This window comes from Panthera pardus, unplaced genomic scaffold (assembly GCF_024362965.1).
Source record: "Panthera pardus isolate Hobbes unplaced genomic scaffold, ASM2436296v1 HiC_scaffold_25, whole genome shotgun sequence".
NCBI classification, from domain to species: domain Eukaryota; kingdom Metazoa; phylum Chordata; class Mammalia; order Carnivora; family Felidae; genus Panthera; species Panthera pardus.
The window spans coordinates 31,217,264-31,235,991 of NW_026526821.1; the positions used below are offsets into that span (position 1 = coordinate 31,217,264).

An 18,728-nucleotide genomic window follows, 5' to 3' on the forward strand; every position below is an offset into this window, starting at 1 on the left:
GCTGCTTTCTCATTTTTCTCAGTGTTTAGGGTTTATGGTCAGGGTTATTCGAGTTTAGAGCTCTGGGTATCAGAAGCAAAGTCACATTTAGGTCCAGATAAGCCTCGAGGTAATCTCTGTCACAGTTCTCCTGGCATTTGGATTATTAGGGTGAAGGCATAGCATCGTTAAGGGGAAGGGTACAGGGTTAGGGTTGTGGTCAGGATATATGTGGATCTGCTCCAGTCTGCTTTCCAGAGTTTACACTTCAGGGTCATTAGTTTATGTTAACCAGGCATTAGGGTTGCCCCTCAGGGCATTCAGAGTCAACCACACATGAATCCATTGTCATTTGCAACTCAGGGAATTCAGCATGAATGGTCTCCCTGGGTCAGGGTTAAAGTCAAGGCATATGTTCTGCTCTTTGGAGCATCGGTGTTGAGTCATTGGAGTGTGGAGTAATCAGGGTCAGGACAGGCCATCAACAAGGTGTCTGCTCCATTGCCTCTTAGGGTTTTACGTTGTTTCGTCAAGTTCACTGAAGTTGTTAGCACTAACGTCACTGAGAGTGGGGAAGTCAGGCTCGTTAGATCTAATCTCCATTTAAACTATTTAAGGTCAGTTTGGGTTTAGGATAACTTGGGGGCAGTTAGAATTGTTTACCGAGTCTGGGATTTTAGGTGTGTTTAGGATCTCTTGGGCCTTTTAGGATCTTTTGTACTGTTGGGGTTTAGAATCATTTAAAGTAAATTTGCATTTTAAAGGCATTTAGGGAGGGGCAGGATTTAAGATCTTTTAGAGTCTATTTAGACTCTAAAAGAGTCTATTCATCCCTCTATTTTAGAGTGATCCTTAGCGTCATTCAGAGTTGTTAGTTTAGGGTCATGTGGATAATTTGGGGCTTATGGTTAAGCATCAGCTGAGAAACTTTAGGGTGGTTAAGGTTATTTGAGACTCAGGATTGAATTTTGTTGAGGATCTTTTGTTGGGATCACCTTACCCATTGGGCCATTGAAATAATCATTTTTTTAGAGAGTGAGTAGGGGAGAGGGGAGGGGGTGGGAGAGAGAGAGAGAGAGAGAGAGAGAGAGAATCTTAAGCAAGCTCCACCCTCAGCCCGATTCAGGGCTTGATCCCCGCAACCTGGGATCATGACCTGAACAGCAATCAAGAGTCAGACACTCAACCGACTGAGCCACCCAGGCACCCCGTGAAATGATTGGGTTTTTAAGAGCCCTTAGAATTAGGGTCATTTTTTTTTTTTTCATTTAGGATATTTTATGCATTTAGAGTTAGAATCATCTAGGGTTCAAAAATATTGAAGCTCTCTTAGAGACTGCTAAGATTTGGGTTCTTCTTGGATTGCTTAGAGCTTTTTAAGGATGGTGTGTATCATTTGGCATCATTTGAAGTCATTGGAGATCATGTAGGGCTAAAGTAATTTTCAGTAATTTATGCCTCTTCAGGATCTTTAAGTGTTTGAAGTCTTAGGCCATTTCGGGTAGTTTAGGCTCCCAAAAGGTATGGGAACATTTGGAGTGATTTATGGCCCATTATAGTTTGGGATGTCTAAGGTCATTTTAGCGGGGAATACAGGGGTTATGATTGTTAAGATACTTGGGTCAAGACCTTAAGGTTGTTATTAGCATTGGCATTCTTGTTGTTTTAAGGTCTTTTTGTTTAGGGTACATCTGGTTATTCACCCTTGCTTTCCACAGACATTATCAAGGTGCCTGCCAATGTCAGGTACGACTCTAAGTGTTGGGGTTACCCTCACAGAGTTTGGGTTCTAGCGGAGGAGATAAATAAATCAACAAATCTATTCAGTGACAAGTGCTTTCAGGAAAATAAAAGCAGAGGGGGACTGGCAGGAGGGCGGCCAATGGAGGTAGGGCACTCAGGGAAAGCCTCCCTAGGACGCAAGTGTTGTGTTCAGACCTGACACAAAAAGAAGCCAAGCATGGGATGAGCTGGGAGAAGAATGTTCCAGAAAAAGAGTGGTGAGGGCAAAAGCCCAGAAACAAGAGAGGTCTGAGGACAGCAAGGCCAGAGAGCATGAAGCACGTTGACTATGGAGAAGGTGGAAACCAGGGGATCCCAAGATTAGGTGGGACAAGACCATTTAGGTCTAGGTAGGCTAGATAAGATTTTGGCATTCTTTTAAAGGTCATTTAGGGTCGCTGAATATCATGTGGGTTCTTGAGGTTTAGAGTTGGTTCCTTCAAAGTTTAGGGCCCTCTGGGGGCTTTAGGAGCCATTAAGGATCATTTACGAACTTTTATGGTCACTTACGATCTTTCTTCGTTGTATAGAATTTTTGAAATTCATTTGGATCACTTAGGGTTAATTAAGAGCATTTAAGAATCTTAGAGTTATTTAGAATAATTTTAATTGCTTGTCACATTTAAATATTTCACATGGAGTCATGTTTAATTGCTTAGGATTGTTTGGGTTTGTTTGGAATCTCTTAGGATTGTGTGGGAAGTGGTTCTCAAATTCAGTGCACGCAGGGATGGGAGGGGGTGGTGGGGAGGAGGAGGGACAACGTTAGAAGTCCTGCTGGCAGAGCTACACTTTAGAAGAATTAAATCAGAATCCCTTGGTATGAAATGCAGGCCTCGGTGTTTTTAAAACTCCCCAGGTGATTGCAACTTTCAGCCAAGGTGAGAGCCATCGCTTTATACTGGTTTAGAAAAGAGCTACTTACAATGGACCAGCAGCCTCAGAACCATGGGAGGATTTTTCAGAGATGCAAACTTTTGGCCCCCCATCATCTGCTGAATTGGGAACTCTGGGGGTGGAGCCCAGCAATCAGGTTTAACGCGTTCCCCAGGTGATTCTGATTCTAAAGTTCAAAACCACTGGCTCGGGGTTTACAAGAATCTTCAGGATCCTTGAAGTTTTCTAGGGTGGGGGATTCTAAGGGCATTTAGGATCTCTTCCTGTCAGCTGGGTTCGTCTGGGGTTATTATTGGTTGGCTTAGTGGGCATATCTTTGTAGGGTGCTGGTAGACACCTGAGGCAATTATTTTTCAATTAGGTTTATTTGGTGACTACCTGAGTCCAGAAATAGTCTTCCCTGCCACCATCCCTGGACAGCTTCTTCCCTAAAGCTCTTGGAGAAGGTGAGCCTCTGATCTGTGGGGATGTAGGTCAGATCAGTTCCTGAGCTCCTTGGATCAGACCTCCAGGTGCATGAGGTGAGAGAGAGGAATAGGATGTATCCCGTGTGCCAGGGTGGGGCGAAGCACACATTATCCAGAATCCACGATATGGGCCTTGGTCAGCCAATCAGGTATCCAATCCTTAATAAAGAGAACTTCAGAATGTCAGAAACTGAAAGTGGAACAGTCTGACAGCATATTCTGAGTGATGTCAGGTTTCCAGAATTTGTAATAGGGGTTTTTTTTTTTTCCTCCTTTTGAAAGCTGTTGCTTTTCTAATCCCTAAAAGAAGCATTGAGAGGACAGTCAGAAAGTGGGTTCGGTGTCCAGGGTAACTGAGCCTAAACACAAGGAAGTCCCCAGCTCAGCACATGGAGACTGCATCGTTCAGACTCGTACACACTCAAGACGTCAGGAAACCAACCATAGAAGGGTTTTCTCCAGGTCCCTAGAACTATGGATGTGATCCTTCCATTCTGGTGTGTGTGTTTGTGTGTGTTCGTGTGTTGTTATGTCAGTGTACACGCATGCAATTGTATTTTACATGCACACACACATAGTTTGGGCACACAAGGACTGCATTTCAACGGCATGAAATTGAATTGCCTCCTGGTAGGCTTTGAAGTCTTGCGCTTGGAGAAAACTGACCCCAGCAGGGAGATGAGGGCTTTAATGTTCTCTACTGTGGGTTTTGTGGGGGATTTTTGTACCCATATGTGCTTTTGGAGCCTTCATGTTTCTGGCATACTAGCAGGAAATTTTAATCAAAAAGCCAGTGTAATAGAAACATAAAGAAAGCATAATCCTATGTCTCCAAGGTAACTTTTCTCATAGGCTTTTATATATAGGCCTGCCATCATATTGAACATGCTGTTTTACTCACCTTATGTAATAACATATTCCGTGTTTCTACAAAAACTTCATAATTATACCTTTAATGGCTGAATAATATTCATGTTTATGGTTTCGATTTTATCTGCAGCATTATCACAGAAGGCAGGAAGAAAGAAATAGTCCTACTTGGCTTTTTTTTTTTTTTTAATTGAAATATACCTACTTGGCTTTTCCATGGGATTATTTAAATCAATTTTGGGAGAGCTGCTATCTTTCCAATCCAAAAATGAGGGATAACTTTCCATTTTTAAACTTTATTTTTTCGTATTTTATTGCTGATACACAGAAACACAATAAATTTGTATGTATTCACATCATTTTAGCAACATTGCAAAATTCACTTAGTATTTCTAAATAATTTCTAGATTATTATGACTATTTTTTTTTATTTTTGTTTGTTTATTTATTTTCTAGTGGATTTGAATTTCAACTGACTTGTGAAGAATGTTTAATATCTTTGTTATTTTTAAAAGTTTGTTTTTTTTTTTTACTGTTTAAATTTTATTTAAATCCAAGTTTGTTAACATATAGTGTAATAATGATGTCAGGAGTAGGATCTAGTGATTTATCACTTACATATAACACCCAGTGCTCATCCCAAAAAGTGCCTTTGTTTATTTATTTATTTTGAGAGAGAGAGAGAGAACACAGGGGCAGAAAGAGAGGGAGAGAGAATCCCAAGCAGGCTCTGAGCTGTCAGTGAAAGCTCGATGTAGGGCTCAATCTCATGAACGCTGAGATTATGACCTGAGCCAAAATCAAGAGTCAGAAGATTAACCGACTGAGCCACCCAGGTGCCCCTAAGATTATTATGACCATTTAAATTCAGCTTTCACTTGTTGGTTTCTTTTACTGGATCGTGGACATTTTAACTTTCTATTTCTTCTTTTTGCTTAGTTAACTCAAGAGCTTTTGGGCAAACTACTCAAATGTATTTTTGTGACTTGTGTTAAAGACAAAATTTGGCTAAGGAATTTTAACAATTTAAGTTGAACGATAAGTTGTATTTCTGTAAATACGTGCCTTACCTTTATTTTTTTCTTCATTTCTCATTTTTTATTTTTCATTTTTTAATATTTTTATTTATTTTTAATTTACATCCAAGTTAGTTAGCATACAGTGCAATAATGATTTCAGGAGTAGAACCCAATGGTTCAACTTACATAGAACACTCAGTGCTCATCCCAACAAGTGTCTTCCTTAATGTCCTTTGACCACTTAGCCCATCCACCCTCCCACAACCCCTCCAGCAACCCTGTTTGTTCTCTGTATTTAAGAGTCCCTTGTGTTTTGTCCCCTTCCCTGTTTTTATATTACTTTTGCTTCCCTTCCCTATGTTCATCTGTTTTGTACCTTAAATTGCACATATGAGTGAAGTCATATGGTATTTGTCTTTCTCTGACTGACTCATTTTGCTTAGCATAATACAATCTCGTTCCATCCACGTTGTTGCAAATGACACGATTTCATTCTTTTTTGATTGCAGAGTAATACTCCATTGTGTATATATACCACATCTTCTTTATCCATTCATATGTCAATGGACATCTGGACTCTTCCCATACTTTAATATGTGCCTTACCTCTAGAATCTTCCCTTAGGATCATTTTGGGTTCAAGGTTTTCCATAGCCCCAGACATTCAATATTTGCTATGTGTGGGAGTTCTCGTCAGCAGTTTGTTCTTGAAATTATACCCCAGACATCTCTGAGACATAATTACTTTCCATTAGCAAGACATATCCACGCTGTCCTGTGCCTTCTCCCCTGGTCTCTGGCACCAGCTACCCTCCTGGGAGCCCAAATTTCTCAGTGGAGGATACCGTAAGAGACCCAAAATCTGGGTGTTGCCCACCCCTTAGATGGTTCTGCAGCCATGGACAGAGTGACACTCAAAGCACGAGTTAAGGGGCACCTGGGTGGCTCAGTGAGCTAAGCGTCCAACTTTGGCTCAGGTCATGATCTCATGCAGGGTTCATGGGTTCAAGTCTGCATCGGGCTCTGTGCTGACAGCTTGGAGCCTGGAGACTGCTTCAGATTCTGTGTCTCCATCTCTCTCTGTCCCTTCCCCGCTCACGCTCTGTATCTCTTTCTCTCTCTCAAAAATAAAATAAACGTTAAAAAAAAGAAACAAAAAATTAAGCACTAGTTAACGCTAATGTGTCTATAAAAAGTCCTTGGGAAAAAAATGGATCTCACTGTAATGCAAGAACGTTTAAATCAGTGTTATCAAAATATTGATATATAAAATATCCGTATTATATTTTGCCTTTCACCAAAATTTGTGTTTAGATTGCAGTTCTATCATAAATTTTTTAGGTGGGAGGAGGGGCAGAGGGAGAGAGAGAGAGAGAGAGAGAGAGAGAGAGAGAATCTTAAACAGCGTGGGGCTCAATCCCATGACTCTGCGATCATGACCTGAGCCGAAATCAAGAGTCAGATGCTCAACCAAGTGAGCCACCCAGGTGCCCCTCTATCATAAAATTTAAACTTAACTCTCAAGTTCCAACTTATGGCTCTGTCTTGAGGACCTCGCACCTGAAAATTATGGTACACTGTTTTCTAGCCAATGCGTGGAGTCAGCCTAAGTCTCGTCCACACTGAGACATGTTGGAGAAATAGGGGCTGCTTTTGATCATCACAATAGACCAACAGGCAGAAACTGAAACTATCCTAAGGAAAACAGAACACACAGTCCCTACCAATGCACCCCTGGCTTTAAAGCTTCTGAAGTTAACTTCTATACTTCTATGACTTACATGCTTAACTCATAAGTAATCTTTTTTTTTTAATTTTTTTAATGTTTTTATTTATTTTTGAGACAGAGAGAGACGGAGCATGAGCAGGGGAGGGGGAGAGAGAGAGGGAGACACAGAATCCGAAGCAGGCTCCAGGCTCTGAGCTGTCAGCACAGAGCCCGACGCGGGGCTCGAACTCACAGATCGTGAGATCATGACCTGAGCCGAAGTCGGACACTCAACCGACTGAGCCACCCAGGCGCCCCATAAGTAATCATTTTTATTTTCTGTAGGTTTAAAATGGAAAAAGGCAATGTCGGTTTTACCCAAGTTCAATTTTCTGTAGATTTGCCTGCATCTAAGCATCTTAGCCAAACCTATTCAAATGGATTCGAAACTTCACAGCTCACTCTCCTGCTCCAACTCTGTTCAGTACTTGCTTCATTACCTAAAATAGGCAAAACCAAATTATTTCATAAAATCTGTTTCTGTAAAGAAAGCCAAAAAGCGCTGGCTCCTTGGGGGAGAAGGTTATTAGTATTTGCAGGGTAGTTTTCAGTACTCCAACGTTTGTAAGGCTTCCTGCCTGATTTGTGGTGTTGGTGGGACCCCAGATTATCTTTTGTCTTTGTCACCTACATGCACAATCTGAACAGTACAAAAAACCTCACTGCCTTGGAAGGGTTAACTGCTCATCTGTTTCACCCAGCTTAGTTAATTCAGCAGCTAAAAAGCTACTGCTTGGAGTGATAACTCTAAATATAAAAACTCAAAACAGCACTTAAGGGGAACACTGATTCGTCCAAATTTTTCTCTCTCTTTTAAAAAGAAACCCATAAGTATCATTTGGAGTCATTGTTACAAATCTTATCTTGGTTGTTAGCCTTTTTTAGAGGCCAAATTATGATGGTCCCTAAATTCCTCCTGGGAAGACAACTGTCGAACACATATTCAACTGTTGTGAACCAATCACATAACCCTCCTGTGTTCTAGTTCTCCAGAAAAAGAGGACCCACGGGATGTGGGTACATAGAGAGGGATTTATTTTAAGGAACTGGCTCATGCAGTTGTGGGGGTGGCTAGTCCAAAATCTGCAGGGTGGGCCGGCAGTCTGGAGACCCGGGGAAGAGCTCGGGCTGCGGCTCAAGTCCAAAGGCAGTCTGGAGGCAGAATTCTCTCTCCCTCAGGGGAAGCACGATCATTCTTTTAAAGCTTTCAACCTATTGGATGAGGTCCACCCACATTATGGAAGGTGATCTGCTTTACTCAAAGTCAACTGATATACAAGTTAATCTCATCTAAAAACCACTTTCACAGCAACATCTAGACTGGTGTTTGACCAAATATCTGGGCACCATGGCTTAGCCGAGTTCACCTAGAATTAACCGTCACACTTGCCCTGCTCCTTGGGGTGGAACTTGGGCCCTCGCCTGAGGTCTTACATTTGGCAACCTCTGGGGAGCTGCCTCTGACGGAGGCAAGTCCAGGTCCCCACACCCCCACAGGGTGGCTTGGCCATTTTACGGCTGGGGAAACCAAGTCCTAGCAAAAGGTTCCACGAATTGGTCCCAGGATCGTTAAAGAGGCCTGGGGGTAGAGTCAGGACAAAATCTTGCCTCATGGGAGGGTGGCTCCCAGCTCTTTCCACCACAATCGTTGGCTCCAGCAGGGCCTGAGCTCACCCCGGGACATTCTCATTTCACTTCTGACTTGGAATATTATAGCCACGCCTGAGCCCATTCAAACCAGAAACTCTGGGGGAAGAAAATCAACTGACTTCCTGGATGTGCCTTCGCGTCTCCTGCCCCCCCCCCCCCCCCCCCCCCGCAGAGCACCACGCCCCGCGGCCACACACAGAGCCATCCACAGAGGGACTTCTCTTTGAAAAGTGCTTTATTTCAACAAGATCTACGTTGGTGCATGGAAACATATCAAAATGTTACAGAAACGCGTCACCCCTACTGAGGCCTTGTCAAATTACGACACGATCCCTAGATGCATCCGTTTGTAAGTTCAGAACCCAACAGTGAACCTGGTCATGTACCATTGCAGAGGGCAAATTATGATTAAGAAAAGGATACGTCACAAAGCTAAAACAAGTGGGGAAACCCTCAAGGACGCTAACAGTAGTAACACACCAGAAACCATCGGCCGGGGAAGCGATAGGTCTGCGATAGGCTGGGAAGACTCCAGGGGTAAACGGAGGCTCTCCCCTCACCGCTTGTCCACATTTTGTGCTTGGGTAAAATGCAGGGGGCACTGTAACCTCCCGCGATGGGGTCACCGCTTTCAGTCCCGTCTGAAAGGCAGGTCGCTACATTCATTTTTCTCTCTCCCCCTCTCGGAGACCACTGCTCATCTCCTGACTCAGGCAGGAATTTGTGTACAACTTAAGCAGCAACTCAAAAACGTGGGTTGCAGCATGGGGGACGCGGGAGACTTGCTCTGCTTGCTGTCTCGGCCCCCACATCACGGTTTGGCCACGAGGCCCTGAAATTCCCTTGTTCGTACAGAAATTTCTCTCTTGGCAATGTATCCAGGGCACCATATTTCTCCATGTTAATAAGGAGCTTTGCATTTTTTATTTTTTTTAATAGAGCCTCTCTGAAGAGTTTCTTGCGCTTCTGGGATCCATTGCTCCTCTTCCTTCTGACATTCTGAAATAACCACCCAACTCTGCAGAAAAGAATTCGTGCCAAGAAGTTTTGCATCTGAGAACAGATCTGTGTGTGTGTCATTGTATTTCAAAGTCTAAGCTACAGTGATGATAAAATGTCTTCATCTGGGGATCTCCAGGAGAGAGGATTATTGTTTTCTTTCCGTAGGGAGGAGGGAAGGGTGCAAATATTTCTCCTTGAAGTCTCAGACCAAAACCCCAGTCCCCGCATTTTTCTCGAAGGTGGGTGGCTAATCTGAGCTCCTCCCTCCTCAACCTCGCTTAGAATCCAAGTCCAACAGCCTGGTGCACACTCCTCACCAGCACATACAGGCAAGCCAAGCCTGCTATCTGTGCTTCTCAGTCTCTCCCCAAGGTATCCCCCCACCCCCATGTAACTCATCACCTGTCCACTCATGTGATCACCGAGAACGTGACCTTGTGCTTAATCTCACCATCACCTAGGGGAGCGGACCCCCTCCCCAGCCAGATGGACTCAGGCTTTTCCTTCATTTGATCACCTTGTAACATAAACCCCTAGAAAAAGAACGCCAGATGTGGCTCTACTGCTTTTCACAAGTTAGGGGGAAAAACCTATAAATTGGCCTTTTGTTCCTCACACGATTTCAGGTTCATTGCACACAATTACATAACCCCCTACAAATTGGTACAGGAATTCAAAGCCGCCAGGCCATGTGATACCAGTGAGAAAATCCGGCTCCACACTGTGGTGAAGTGTCTCTGTTTCAGCCGCTGTTATTTCAAAGGCCCTTTCCAAAATTCCCGATCGGGTTGTTAGGAAGTAAGAAATGATCTCCAAACAGGGTGGGCCAAAATGCCACAAGGTACGGCACACATTACGTGGAATGTATCCTGTAAGATGCGATTTCCCCTGACTTCCACCCTGAATCCCTCCCGCCCCCCATCTTTAAAAAGCCAGGTCTACCTTAGCATCACTTTCTCGCCAAGGGATCCGGCAAACCTGACATTTTGCAACATGGCCATATTTAAACTATCGTAGTGCTAGTACAAATCAAAGAGAACTCTTATGGACCAGAAATAGCTGTTCAACAAAAGTTAGTGGTTAGTAGTTTGCTTTGTGGGGGTTTTTCTGCCTCGCGCGCCAAGGAGAATTACTGGGGCCGACAAAGGCTGTGAACATTCAAAATAAAAAGAACTGGGAGAGAAGTTTAAGTCATTTTCTCAAAGGCAGGACTCAGGAAGTGTGTTTGCATTCACAAACCCGCTCTCGCCCATCTGTATGTAACAAAGGAAGCCTCTCCCGCCCCCGGGGTTTTCTGTGCATTTAGCAGAGGCCCACGGAGATGTCTGATTGAGGCTAAGGTCGCCGGATTTCCAGTCCACGCCCCACAGGGCTGGTGGCGCTGTCCCCGAGGAGGAGGTCGCCTTGCTAAGAGACCCCCGGCAACACGCCAGGTGGCAGCGTGCCATCTTTTTGAAAATCAACGAGACCACAGCTGTGAGCCACCTACAGAGGCCACGGAGGCCACAGGGGACAGCAGGGGGCAGGAACCGCTCTGCTGCAAACCTCCACCTTCCTTGCAGGTGCTGACCACTGGCACTCCTTCCCCCAACCACCCAGCTCCCCAAACCTTCCTTGGAGGGGAGGTGAAGAGATGGGGAGTCTCTCCACCACCAAAGCTGAGACCCCTGATGTCAGAAGCTCCTGGCCTTGCTTGGTTGATCTCCCAGCCAGGCACCCTGCCCCCATGCATCTATCTGTCCCTCTTCAAACTGTGTCAGCCATACTGTTGCCCAGCTGCCCGGAAGTCTTCCTGATGGGGACCCCACGGGGACAGACTGTCCTGCCCTTTCCCTGCATTGGGGTCTGCTCTAAAGATCACCCAGGTGGCTGCTCAGAGAGGCCGAAAGAGAAGCTCCACCCTCCCTGTGCAGCCCGACCTGGGCCCCACCTCGGTCAATAGCAGCCTCCTCACTCTTGGGAAGACCATGTCCACACACGAGGCGAGGGCCACTTGCAAGAATCCAGTGGTTGGAAAGACTGAAGCCTTGACTTCAAACACATGGCTTCAGTATCAAGTGCAGGAATCTCCCCTGGTGGTATGAAACGGGCCGGGCTCACAGGCCTGTCATTTCTGCAAGGAGCCTCTACACTTCCCTAAAGAGGGAAACTCTCTGGCCGCCACCCCAGAACGAGGCCAGGCCCTGGCCACACTAGCCAGCCTGCCACGTACAAACCGGTGAGACCCTTCCTTCAACTCACGGAGGCACCAAAGAGTTGGGGCCGGCAGCCTGGCATGCTTAGCACATCAGGCTCCTCTCCTGTCTCTTAGACGTGGCCGTGGAGGCGAGGACAGAGGCAGAATCCGCGCAGATCATCACATATGTCTTTGTTATTTAAAACAATCCAAGTTTCCAGTGTAAAAACATGTGGGCCTACTGCAGCTACCCCAAGGACGGTTTATCTTTCTCTTTCCATCGCACCTCCCCCAGGGGCGTGGGGCTGTTATTTTGTTAAGTTCCAATCCCCAATCCTGTTACGTGTACAGGGAGAATCTCTACTAACATATAAATATCCCAAATGGTGTGCTGGCTGAGTCTCCTCCCTTCTAAACATGTGTGGCTTGCTCCCTGGCACTGGAGGAGAGAAATCTTCCCTCCGACTTAAACCCCTCGGTTTGGTGACTCGTCTGATTTTCCCCGTCTCGGCCAGCCTACCTGCAAGCCCCGTGGCACTTGTGCTGGTTGTTTGGAATTCAATGGCATGTGAATGTCAGGTAGGCACGTGGATACACACACTTACAGTGCATGCACGCGCTCATGTGCGGACACACGCCCACACACACATTTTGGGTCCTTATAACAAAATCAAAAGTCCTTGTGAGTGAAAGAAAGGAGCGGAGCACACGGTTCCAGGGATGGGGAGTTGTCTGCTGGCTTCTCCATCCTGCTCCGGGCAGCAAATGGTGGCTTGGTGGGAGCTGGAGAGGTCTGCATCTAAAGGTTTCCACGGAAGGAAGGTACCCAGCTTCCTGTGCGTCTTCTCATGTCAGCGGCGGCCCCTGTGGCATCTGGATCCCCTCCCTCTTGTGGCTCAGATTGTTGCTGGGGTCTCAGCCATCTCTTCCAGCCTCTGCCGGATCATTAGCCGGAGCACGGTGTACCTGGGGACAGGAACAGCTGCAGTGGACAGTAGAAGGCAACACACACCCCCTCTTGATCTTTCCCCACCACCCGGGCCACAGGGGCCACCTGTCGCTCCTTCTGCTTCTATCACAGGCCCGCCATCCGCCACTTTGTGGCTTGTGTTCATTTCCACACCCAGAGGACAGGAACTGAACAGACCAAATCCAAAGCGGACAACTTGACTATAGTTAGACATTCTGGCAAAAAGAAGGATGGGAAGGCGAAAAGGAAACACCAACAGTAAGGGTTCCGCTAACCGAGTGCTGACTAGGCCCAAGGCTCCACGACACAGGAGCACGGGATCCTCACCTGGGCTGGACCATACGCAATTGCCATTATTTGACTACTTGGGTGGGGGGGCTACAACGGCAGCGGCAACTTCGTATGGTTCAACCTAATATCAGTACCCACATTTTGCGGAACAGGCTATAACAACTACCAAACGTGGGTGTCCATGACTTGTCTCCACCCCCTCCCTGAACTAATAAGGCAGCGCCGATGCTGGGGTGTGTACGGCTGTAGGACTAATGGGTACATTCCTTAAGTCCAGGGCTTGGCACCGCACAGCAAAAGCCATCTTAAAAGTTTGGCACATAGTAAGTGTTCAATAAATATTAACTGCTATCATACTAGCTATTATCATTGATACAGCAAATATTATCGGTGCTATTCACCAGTGGCAGAAATCAATCAACTGTCCCGCTGTATCCATAAAAAGCAGCCCGATTTATGGCTAAACATGGCAAAAAATATCATAAAACATAACCAAAAACATCAAAGTCACAATAAAAAAAAAACCCACCCCCGAGAAATAGGGTGAAACAGGTGATGGGGATTAAGAGGTACAAACTTCCAGTTATGAAATAAAAAGTCACAAGGATGAAAAGCATAGGGAATACAGTCAATAATACTGTAATAATATATGGTGACAGATGGTGGCCACACTTGTCGTGCGCTGTGAGCACTGAATAATGCATAGAATTGTTGAATCGCTACGCCATACGCCTGAAACAAATATAACATTGTATGTCAACTACACTTCAACCAGGATTTTTTTTAAATCCTCCCCAGAGAGAAGCTTTACTGGGCTTTTCAACCCAAATGCAATTTCCAGAAGAGAAATGTTGAGAAGGAAGAAGGGTAGGAGGAAAGGATTTCAGAGGTAGGGTTGTTCAGATTACTTTCCGCTGCTAAGATGGCTTTCTCTGGCACGCGTTTATGTCCCACATCAAAATGAGAAGCTGGCCTAAGAAGCAAAGAGACCAACACACTTATGTTTTGTGTCCCCATCTGAGATCCACATTTGTCACGGGAAGCCCCTGGAAGAAGGTCCATGGGACCCAGGCCCACACAGCCACTCAGCACAGTCCCTGCAAGGCACCTGAACACCTGGGCTCCCCGTGGTCCTGGGAGAAGCCCAACCAGCCGCCCTGGGGCCATGCGTACTTGCGTATCAGCTTCTTGACTTCCCGGTCTTCTTCCTCTTGGAGCTTCTGAATGAAGCTTTTAAGGACAGGCATCTCGAACTTTATGTACTGGGCCACCTGGGGAGGAAGAAGTAAGTCTGGGGCGCACACACACGCCCTCCCAACCCTATTCCAATTCCTTTTGGTGTCTCTCTTACATAAGGCCCAAAGCCGCGGGCACCTATTTCTACACGGATTCAAGATTTCCTTAAAGGCAGTAGCCAAGACTCGTTCTTCTCAAGGCTGGCATCGAAATGGCTCCCTATACGTGATACAGATCTCCTAACTTCTCATTTCTCGTCCCCATGTATCCAGTCCACGACAAGGTGAAATCAAACATGGAAAAGCACTTTCTCCTGATGCAGCAATGCAGAGGAAAACCTGACCCATGGTATTCAATAAAACTCCCTGTTCGCCCCTAAGAGGATTTTTGGAACCGTGGCTCAGGACGATGGTTTGCATCTCGAGTCTCAAGCAGGCGTCCAAATGGGAGCTTACTCTGGAGAGGCTGTGGGGGTGAGGGTGGTTCCCGGGTGAGCCATCTGTCACCCCCTACAAGAATCCCCACCCTACTTTATCAACTCTTCTCCACGGGAAAAGTGGATTTCTCCACCCTATTCATGGCTACGTGACTTGTTTTGGTCAATGGAATGTGTGTGGACGTGATGTAAGACGCAACTGAGTGGAGGCTTCAAAGGAGCTTACGTGGTTTTGCCTGGTTACTTGCACTACAGGCACCTGCCATGAGAAGTGTACCTCAGGGAGGCACTACCCCTTAGGCCTCGGTCTCTGAATGAGACATGAAGTGCACACCTGAACTCAACCCACAGCCCCCAGCAGAGCTGCTGCTATTCGCCTGCGACCTCCTGAGAAAAAGGTAAATGTCTGCTGTTGTAAGCAGCTAAGATCTGGGGATGTTTGTTACCACAGCAAAAGCTGACTGACACATAAGATAAGGTAAAATCACTGCTAACTTCTTGAAGCCGCTAAGAGAGGTTTGCAGAAACTTCTCGGGCCTCTTACAGTACCCCAGAAAGGCTGAAGACATTTACTCCTTCCATGGAAACCACTTGGTGCCTGAGCCTACCTCCAACAAATCCCCAGGGCACACCCTCAGTCTAGCCTCTGCGTTCATTCTCCCTGCTAATGGCTTCAAGGAAACCCGGTATTGAGGAATGGCAGCAAAATGGGGCATGGCCTTTGGCCAAAAAAGTCAAGCTATACCCCAGTTGCAGGTAACCCAACCAAATCCCCACCCACCTGAGGACAGACCAGCCGACCAAAAGGGGACTCACATCATAGGTGACTTCCTCCACCTGGTCCTTCTCCATAAGAAACACTTTGGAGACCTGCTCACACGGGCCCTGGAGGATTCGAGCTACCAGCGGGTAATCGGTGTTCTTGAGCTTCTGTTTCTCTGTAACACACACACAGCCAGGAGCAGCCCTGAGTTCGGCCCGAGGCCTTTCTCACCATAAGTAGTGGCCAACTCAGGGGCCTAAATGGCCCAGGCACCTTAGGAGATGCGGTCACGTAAGTCAGGAGACTGAATAGTGAATGAACAATTCTTGTTCAAAGCAACCATTCCCTCCCCCCTCTCCCTAACAAAACTACCATGCTCAAATCCTTTGGAAGATACTCTACTGGAGGAATTGGTCTCTTTAAATAAGCAGTTACGTTTTAGTGTTTGTTTCCTGACCACATACGGCATTCCCCAGTGGACTCAGCCAGTGAGCCCACTGGCCTTGGAGGCAAACAACATTTGGAGGTTTCCAAAAGCCAAACAACAAGCAAATGAGGCAGAGGTTTGATTTTTTTTTTTTTTTTCCTGTTTTGAGTGAAGTAAAAATGTTCAAGTACACGGTATTTTTCAGACTTACCACCGCTGGTATGGACCACATACAAAGCAAACTCTTCTGCGGAATTCTCGATCTGAACCAGAAACAAAAGATACTTGGAGGAAGCACATATTCACACATCCCAAGCCCGAGCCATTCCTTCTTGAATGCCACAAAGCTCAATCAATTTTAGGCAACTTTTGAGGGGGGAGCGATTTATCTACAGCTCTCAGAGGGGATGAGGAGAGGGGGCAGGCCGGGAACTTCACCAGTCACAGCAGATAATCAGGGCTGATGCTTCCTGCACCCTGCCAAGGACAGCGTTCCACACTTTGCACGCGTTCACTCATCTAAGGCTCCCGACAACCCCTCAATGGGGTCCCGTTAACCCTCATTTTACAGACAAGGGAGCAGAAGCACAGGGAGCTTTAGTAAGTTGCTCAGCTCATCCATGCAGCAGGTGATGGCTGGGGATTCGAACCCAGAGCCTGTGCCCTTAGGCCACTGGGCGACACTGGCCTCAATAAAAATAAGAATCTCTGACTCCAAAAGATAAGGGGATGATTCCTATAAAGGGATTGTGGAAAACAGAGTAACAGGACTTTAAAAAAACTCATGCACTATAATTTACACATCTACTGAAGTTCCTTTTTAAAAAAAATTTTGGGGGGGCGCCTGGGTGGCTTGGTTGGTTGAGCATCCGACTTCGGCTCAGGTCATGATCTCACGGTCCGTGAGTTTGAGCCCCATGTCAGGCTCTATGCTGACAGCCAGAGCCTGGAGCCTGTTTTGGATTCTGTGTCTCCCTCTCTCTCTGCCCCTCCCCTGCTCATGCTCTGTCTCTCTCTGTCTCAAAAATAAATAAAAACGTTAAAAAAAATAAAATAAAATAATTTTTTAATGTTTATTTTTGAGAGAGAGAGTGAGCATGAGAGGGGGAAGGGCAGAGAGAGGGGACAGAGGATCTAAAGGGGGCTCTGTGTTGACAGCAGACAGCCTGATGTGGGGCTCGAACTCACAAACTGTGAGACCGTGATCTGAGCTCAAGTCAGACGTTCAACTGACCGAGCCACCCAGGCGCCCCCTGAAGTTCCTTTTTCAGAGTCGGTTCCCCAAATGTGTTTCAGAAGTCAGTCTGTACACAGAACCCCAAACCAGGCATCAGGCCTGGGGTCTCAGAATCCCCCGCAAGTTGCCCAACAGGCTCCCGGCCTCACCTCCAGGCTTTGGACTCAGCGGGTCTAATTCAGGGCCGGGGCCTGAGAAGCTCTGCTTTGCTGACAAGCTCCCACGTGATGCTGATGCCGCAGGGTCTGAAGAACCAAACTGTCTGCCCGGTGCCCCCTTACCACACACTCTCCACGGCCCCCCTTTCCGCCCCGGGCACACACACCAGCCATCCCAGGCCAGCCAGCAGAAGGAACTTGCCTTAAATTTGTTAAGCAGCAACTTCAGGACCTGTGGGGTGGTCATGGTGCTGTTGATGCGGACGTTGGTGACAGAACCATAGGCCGGCGTGAACACTGACGTCTGTCAATAGAGAGGTCTGGTTCAGGCTGGCAGGGGGGACAAGGACCGGAGCACTAAAACTTGGGTGTCCAGGCCCCGCAACCTGGGGTAGAGGGCACAGTGACAATGGCACTTAACCTGTACACCCTGAGAGCCCCCTGATGGCCTGGCAAGCAGTGGGCCTTGATGTCAATAAGGCCGCCCTGGGCTTTGCCTAACTCAGGAGCTCATCGCCCACCCGCCACCCCCGAGGGAGGCTGGGGGTTCTGAGTTTGGCACGTGGCAGGGCAGGGTAGGGGGAATAGACCCAGATAAGGAAATCCTCCTCTCCAGATAAAACACGCACGAGGCCCCCTCCACTGTGACTTCCACACAAGGTCTCTGACCGCTCTCCCATGATGCACTTGCTTCCGGGGCTGGGTTCGGACCAGGCAGCAGGAGGAAAGAGGGTCAGCTAGCTTTGGGAGAGGCGGGCGGTGCAGGGACGCCCCTGCCTTGAGTCCTGCAGCAGGGGCAGCACTTAGCTCACAGAAACGGGAGACCCCACAGCAGCTAAGAGGCACGCGGTGTAGGAAGTGGGTAACGTGTGGATTTTCCGGGGAGTGGGGAATGGCTCTGATGTTTGTGGGGTCATCTCACCCACCACCCTGAGGGGACTCCTGATCTGGGGTCCCTCACCCCTCACAGGGCCGGAAGAGCCTGAAGCCCACCCACCACCCAAAGACGGAACAGCAAACACTTGGCTTCCCACACGTCTGCGGCCTCGAAGGGGTGGCTGCCCGGGGAGAGACCTTATTCCCTTGAGGCTCCCCAGGGCCCCGACCCCCCCATCCTCTCTACCTTGTGGTTGTAGAAATGGCCATTGATGGAGAATCGGTGGCGTCTGATTCGCCTCTGGTCACTGGGTGTCCTCACATTGCCACGGCGACGCACCCCAACGTCACTGCGCGTGCGCATCAGCTGTGGGGTGTCTTCCTGCAGGGTCTTCAGGCCCCTGGAGTCTAAGAGGGAAGGGAGAAACGAGCTCTGTCTGCCTGGACCCGGGACGTGGCGGTTCGCACACAGTACCCTTTTTGTGGCCAACGCTACGGTACCCACGGCCGCCTCCCCCAAAATGTGTTTCATAAAAACAGTGTTTCCCGCTGAGGGGGTGGGGGTGGAAACATATGGTATGATGCACTGAGAAGCAATCCAGTGACAAGGTTCAGAGCACAGACTTCAGAGCCAGATTCCCAGGGTCAAGCCCCAGCTCCACCATTGCCATGTGTCATGAACCCCTCTATGCCTCAGTTCCCTCACCTATAAAATGGGCATCACG

General features: G+C 47.4%; 1 protein-coding gene and 1 long non-coding RNA gene across 5 annotated transcripts in view; both read right to left on the reverse strand.

Moving 5' to 3' along the window:
- Positions 1 to 4,271: 4,271 nt before the first annotated feature.
- LOC128773489 (uncharacterized) lies at positions 4,272 to 8,584 on the reverse strand. The gene is made up of 2 exons (XR_008417770.1): positions 7,100 to 8,584; positions 4,272 to 4,784 (listed from the first exon to the last, which is right to left on the reverse strand). It is a non-coding gene; the product is annotated as an uncharacterized LOC128773489 (long non-coding RNA).
- Positions 8,585 to 8,648: 64 nt separating this feature from the next.
- RASSF2 (Ras association domain family member 2) overlaps positions 8,649 to 18,728 on the reverse strand; it is a 41,962-nt gene continuing 31,882 nt past the window's right edge. For all 4 annotated transcript variants that reach the window (XM_053890410.1, XM_019462605.2, XM_019462608.2 and 1 more), the window contains exons 6-11: positions 18,251 to 18,411; positions 17,330 to 17,431; positions 15,944 to 15,995; positions 15,359 to 15,480; positions 14,044 to 14,141; positions 8,649 to 12,575 (exon numbers count right to left, since the gene is read on the reverse strand). In XM_053890410.1, the coding sequence (XP_053746385.1) occupies positions 12,506 to 12,575; positions 14,044 to 14,141; positions 15,359 to 15,480; positions 15,944 to 15,995; positions 17,330 to 17,431; positions 18,251 to 18,411 (605 nt within the window). In that variant the 3' untranslated portion in view covers positions 8,649 to 12,505. The remainder of the gene's footprint in view (positions 12,576 to 14,043; positions 14,142 to 15,358; positions 15,481 to 15,943; positions 15,996 to 17,329; positions 17,432 to 18,250; positions 18,412 to 18,728) is intronic.